This window comes from Canis lupus, chromosome 23 (genome assembly GCF_048164855.1).
Source record: "Canis lupus baileyi chromosome 23, mCanLup2.hap1, whole genome shotgun sequence".
Lineage (NCBI taxonomy): Eukaryota > Metazoa > Chordata > Mammalia > Carnivora > Canidae > Canis > Canis lupus.
Genome location: NC_132860.1, coordinates 44,313,285 through 44,319,284, shown reverse-complemented (window position 1 = coordinate 44,319,284; position 6,000 = coordinate 44,313,285). Strand labels below are relative to the sequence as shown.

General features: G+C 47.4%; 1 protein-coding gene across 1 annotated transcript in view; it reads left to right on the top strand.

Annotated features, from left to right (window-relative positions):
• Nucleotides 1-2,669: 2,669 nt before the first annotated feature.
• The window catches only part of SLC36A4 (solute carrier family 36 member 4), a 62,884-nt gene continuing 59,553 nt past the window's right edge, over nucleotides 2,670-6,000 (top strand). The window contains exon 1 of the mRNA XM_072794996.1: nucleotides 2,670-2,819. Within this exon, the coding sequence (XP_072651097.1) occupies nucleotides 2,768-2,819 (52 nt within the window). The 5' untranslated portion in view covers nucleotides 2,670-2,767. The remainder of the gene's footprint in view (nucleotides 2,820-6,000) is intronic.

Genomic DNA, 6,000 nt, shown 5'->3' with positions numbered 1-6,000 from the left:
TTCCTCAATAACACCTTATTTTCTTCACCAACAATGTAATTATGCCATTAGTATTTTGTTTAGTTCTTTTTGTTTACACTCTCCTGTGCTAGACTTTGAAGTCCATGATGGCAGAGACTATACTAACATTGTGTGCTACCATAGCCCCTGCATCTAGCATAGTCCCTGGCACATGGAAAGTGTTCCATAAATGTGTTTGGATACATTAAATATTTCTAAATATTTTCTTTTATGTACCTGTGAAGCAATAGTCAACAACTTTCAACATCTATTCTTGAGTGAGTAGAACATGCAGGGCACTCTGCCAGGGCCTACTGAAACAAAGATACAAACAGAGATATGGTTTCTGTCCTACAGGGGTTCACAGTATAGCGAGAGACTCAAGTAATTATAATACAAGGGGAGAAGATTTATAATAGAGATATGAACAGGAGGAAATAATTGGGATATAATCCAGGAAGTTAAAGTGAGGAAAAGAAAGAAAGGAATCTCCAGAGTTGCCATTCAAATGGTTACATTCTTTATGTTTCTATTCTGATACAGCTTTTCCCCATAACCCCTTCCAATTTATAATATCTGGAGCAGAAGTGACAGTAAGTATCTTCTCAAGTAGTGGTATATGAAAATCAATTTTTTTTTAAAAAAAGATTTTATTTATTTACTCATGAGAGACACACAGAGAGAGGCAGAGACATAGGCAGAGGGAGAAGCAGGCTCCCTGCGGGGAGCCTGATGCAGGACTTCCATCCCAGGGCCCTGGGATCACGACCTGAGCCAAAGGCAGCCGCTCAACCACTTAGGTGCCCCCAAAACCATAATTTTCTTGAATCTTATGATTATCCCTATCATTTGGCTTGTCTTCATATCACTGTGCAAAGACACTGAGTCTAGCTGCCTGTGGTGGCTCAGGCTTCTCCAAAGAAGCCCGGGCCTGTATTATAGGTCAGGCTTTTTTTTTTCCCCTCCACACTACCAGATCCGCTTTCCTGATGCTGAGATTAGAGGACAATGGCTTTTGATCCCTTTTAGCACTCAAATAATAATGCTCTGTTACAACAGTGTCCCAAGTATTCTCATTACAATGTGTGGTTTCATGGACAATTACCTGTCTGATGCCTGTTTGCTTTCCCACTCATCTCTAACCCAGTATTCCAGAAATGCAGATTAGGGAATATCCCTTTAGCTATGATCTAGAATAGAATTCTTCTCTATCTCCCCTACATCTTTGTTACTTCTCAGGGACATTTCAAATCAAATCTTTCTTTGGGGTTGGCATGTGTATGTGTGTGAGTGATTGGGGTTGATGTGAGGGAAAACAAATGGTTTTAGCAAATTATCATTATCACTAGTAAAAGCTACAAAAGATGCAACAGGAAGAAAAATGTAGATAATATGTAACTGTGACCTTTTTAATCTCAGAATTTTAAATATTTAATATCATCATCATGTAGTTTTATCACTGGTCCTAGAAATGAGACCCCCTCCTCAAAAAAAAAAAAAAAAAAAAAAAAGACTTTCCTAAAAAGACCCCGCTGCAATGGAACAGACCAATAGAAAAAGTGTTGTCTAGTGTCCCGACTTCAAAGCACTATGAAATGAAAAATAAATGAAAGCATTTTCAAAAATAAAATATTTTCCTTTCAACCCCAAAGCTTGCTTCATTTATTGATTCATCAAATCTTAATTGGTACACACTGAAGAGGTCAGCTTTGTATATTGGTTGAGAGCCCTAGCTCTGGCTGCAGATAGAATTCCATCTTTGCCATTTATTAGTTCAATGTCCTTGGGCAAGTTACTTAGCTTTGTGTGCCTTAGTTCCCTTACCTGTAAAATGGATATAAATATTAGAATTATCTCACAGGGGACGCCTGGGTGGCTGAGTGGTTGAGCATCTGCCTTCGGCTCAGGGCGTGATCCTAGGGCCCAGGGATTGAGTCCTACATCGGGGGGCCTGCTTTTCCCTCTGCCTGTATCTCTGCCTCTCTCTGTGTGTCTCTCATGAAAAAGTAAATAAAATCTTAAAAAAAAAAAAAAGAATTATCTCACAGGATTTTCATCAGAATTATGTATAGTGCATAAGAATATTTGACACCACATCAGTATAATTATCCTTAACCTTAATTTTCTTTCAGCCCTGAGGTCGATATCCAGTATCTTTGGAGAGCACTGAAAAATCCTTGAAGTGAAGCTATTTGATTATATTAAATCCTGAACTCGAGTGCATCCTGTATCCCAGGAAGCGGCGGAGGAAGGTGGCCAGCGTAACCAAGGAGTCCGAACTCCAACACGGTCAGGGACGACCCTCCTCCGCATTCTCCCGGAGCCCCGCCGAGGGCTGAGGTCTTGCAAGCAGACGCCGCCGCAAATTGCAGCTCGTGTGGCCTTTAAAGTCCTCCGGGGGAGCTGCGGGCCTGGGGCCCCGCCGGCTCTCAGCCCCTACCTACCCCGGGGATCTGCAACGCCCCTGGTCCGCGGTTATCCCGCCCTCTTCCGCGGGCCCGCGGGTCCTCCCGGGTCTCGTCCCGGCGCCGCCGCCCCCGCCCCAGCGCCCCGCGAGCCCCAGGGGAACGCCAGCCCCGGCGGCGAGGCGGCGCGGGCCGCGGCACTGCGCATGCTCCGGAGCGCGCGGGTGGGGTGCCCGGGGCGGGGGGCGGGGGGCGGGCGCTGGGCGTGGGTCCCGCGCGGCCGGGAGGCCTCCGCCTGTCGCGGGCCACGCAGCGGCGGGGGAGCGCGCTCGGGGCGGCGGCGTCCTGGAGACCCCCGAGGGATGGAAGCGGCGGCGCCGGCGGCGGCCGAGGCGGCGGGGCGCGAGGAGCTCGGTGGGTGCGGCCGCCGCGCGGGGACTGGGCCGCGGGGTGCGGCGGGTCGGGGGCGGGCTCGGGCTCGGGCTCGGGCTCGGGCTCGGGCGCCGCGGCCGAGGCGGGGGAGGCGGGGGAGGCGGGCGCATCGGCGGCCGGGCCCGGGGGGGGGGTGGGCGCGGGGCTGTCGCGGTGCCCGCCGCGTCCTGGCGGGGGCCTCGGGGTGGCGGGGCGGGCACGGCTTTGAATGGAAGGCCCAGCGGAGCAGCCGTGCCGGGACGGGGCCGAGCCGGGCGGGGGCGGGGGCGGGGGCGGGGGCGCGGGCGCGGGCGCGGGCGCGGGCGCGGGCGCGGGCGCGGGGCCTACGGAGGGCGGCGGCGGGGGCGCGTGCGCGCGTGCCGGGCGGGGTGCGCGGGGTCCACGGCGGGAGGGAGGGAGCCGCGCCCCGCCCCGCCCCGCCCCGCCGCGCCCCGCCCCGCCCCGCCGCGCCCCGCCCCTCCCCGCCGCCCACCGCCCCTCCCCGCCGCCCACCGCGTCCTCCGCAGGGCTCGCCGCACGCCGCGGCCCCCCGGGTCCCGTGCATCCCCGCCGGAGCCCGACCCCGAGCCCGACCCCGACCCACCCGGGACTGCGGACCCGGCGAGACGGACCTGCGGCTGCCTCACGCGCGAACTTTGTCTTCCTGCTTCCTCCGCTTTCTGGTCTCCCGGGGACGGGGAACGCAAAACGTCGTCTAGGGCTTCGTGCTGTCGACAGGAAAACAAAAGCAAGGATGGGATCGGGGTAGTAATGTCATTGCGGGTCGCTCGCCCCGCCCGCTATACGCATTATATTCAGGAATATTTTTAATTCGATGCTGAAAGATTAAATGAAATTTTTTAAGTTGAGCTTTAAAGCAGCACTTCATTATAGTGACTAATATGTTGGCGTTCCTCTAATGATGGGCAGGGCACCTTGCAGGTAGTTTCTCTCAAGTCGTAATAATGGTAGAAATAAACCTGGCATTTAATTATTTGTTTACTGTGTGTCAAGCAGCGCGCTAATTGCTTTACTTATGCATTGTTTCCTTTAATCCTTAAAACGATTGGGTAAGGTAGATTATTATTATTATCCTCATTTTATAGACTCAGTAATTCTAAGTTAATTAATGGCAGAACCCAGAAATGAAGTCAGGTGTATCTGACTGTTTCGAATTCCCTAATAACACATCTTAGGATGTGGGGAGCTGTGCATTCTTATGTGTTGCTGGTAAGAGCAATATAATGTACTTATTCTTAAAAATGCACATATCCTTTCACCCATCAATTTTACTTGTGGAAGATTTCCCAAGGAAATGAGTTATGTGACAAATACTTATCTCAAGAGGTGTTCACCATGTTATTTGTAGTTGAGAAAAATCTGGCAACTGAACATCCAGTTAAAAGAGATTGTTTAGGTGAATTGTGATATAGCCGTATAGTCTTGTACTTCATAGCCATTCAAAGTCGTATGGGAAGATGTTTGCCATATACATTTTTATTAACTGAAAAAAGATTCCAAATTATTTTTTAAAAGTTATGTCTGTTCATTCAACACATAAACATTAAGCTTCTCCTGTGTGCCAGACACTGTTTTAGGCACCTTGGAATACATCTGTGAACAACACAGATCAAGACTCCTGTTCTTGTGGGGCTTGTAAGAGGAGGCAGACAGTAAACAGGAAAGACAGCAATCTGTTATTTAGATAGCATGTTGAGCAAAAAATGCTATGGAAAAAAACCAGCAGAGTAAGAGAAATCAGAAGTCAGGGTGGGGGCTAGACAGTTATAGTATTTTATAAAATGGTCAGGATGGATCATATTGAAGAGATTTGTGTAAAGACTTGGAAGACACAAGAGATTTAGTGAAGTGGATATCTGGCAAAAGACCATTCCAGGTAGAAAGAACAGCTAGATTAAAGACAAATGGCAAGGAGGCTAAGGTGGCTGAAGCAGAATGATCAAGGTTGCAATGAGGCCAGGTCATAGAAGATCTTAGAGGTCATGTAAAGCTTTGGCTTTTATTCTGGGAGAATGGGGAGCCAGTTAGGGATTCAATACAGAAGTGACATGATCTGACTTACTTTCTAAAAGGATTACATGGGCTGCTGTGTGAAGAATAGACTGCAAGGGGCAGAAGTAGAAGCAGAAGGGTATTTCTGAAATGCAGAAAAGAGACGTACATGTTCCTCACAGGAGTATGGTTGTAGCAATGTGAGTGGAGAGAAGTAGTTAGACTCTGGATATACTTGAAAGTTGAACCAGTATGATCTCCTAACAGAATGGATAAGGGTTGAGAGTAAACCAGGAAACAAAGATGTCTCCAAGGACCTGAGTATCTAGAAGGATGAAGTTGCCATCAATTTGGATGTTATGGTGGTTTTATAGAATGTCTACAGATGTTTTTGATGCTTGTCTCTTCAAGAAGAAGAGCTCGATTTTCTTCCTTTGGAGTGTGGATTGGATTTGATAACTTGCTTCTAATGGATAGAGATGGTGGAAGTGATGGTGGGTGACTTCGAAGCCAGATCCTAAAAGATACTGTGCCTTGCTCTCTCTTTTTTGGATAACTCACTTTGGGAGAAGCCAGCTGCCACGTTGTGAGGATACTCAAACAGATGTTGAGTAGGCAATTAGATTTATTTCCAGAGTTAGCAAGAGGCCTGTTCTAGAGATAGAAATTTGGAAGCCATCGGCATGTAGGTAGTATTTAAAGCCCTGGGACTGAACTCACACAGGAGTGAGTGTATTGTATATACTCTAAAGTATCACCAGTGTCTATTTTTGGGTGGTGAGGTAATTTTAATTTCAAAAATGTTGCTTAGTTATATATATTCTGATTTTCTAAAATGACCAAATATTATTTAGCTTTAAGAAGACTTTTAAAAATTGGATGTATATGAAAAAGGCACCAATAGAGATGTAAAGATACAGGTTTCCTTAAACTATATAAATAGCCATGTGTATAACTTAAGATCTACACTTCATTTCATAGGCAGTACAGACCTCTGGAAGGTTTCTTGTTGTGCATATCTTTACCACTTCAGAAATGAGTAAATGAATAAGATAGTTACTGTTTCCATCTTACATAATCATTTGTAGATTTAGACAGCTACATTATGTTATATCAAAAAAAGAAATTATTTTTACTTAGTTTTAGTTTGTCCATTGTCAAAATATAAGTG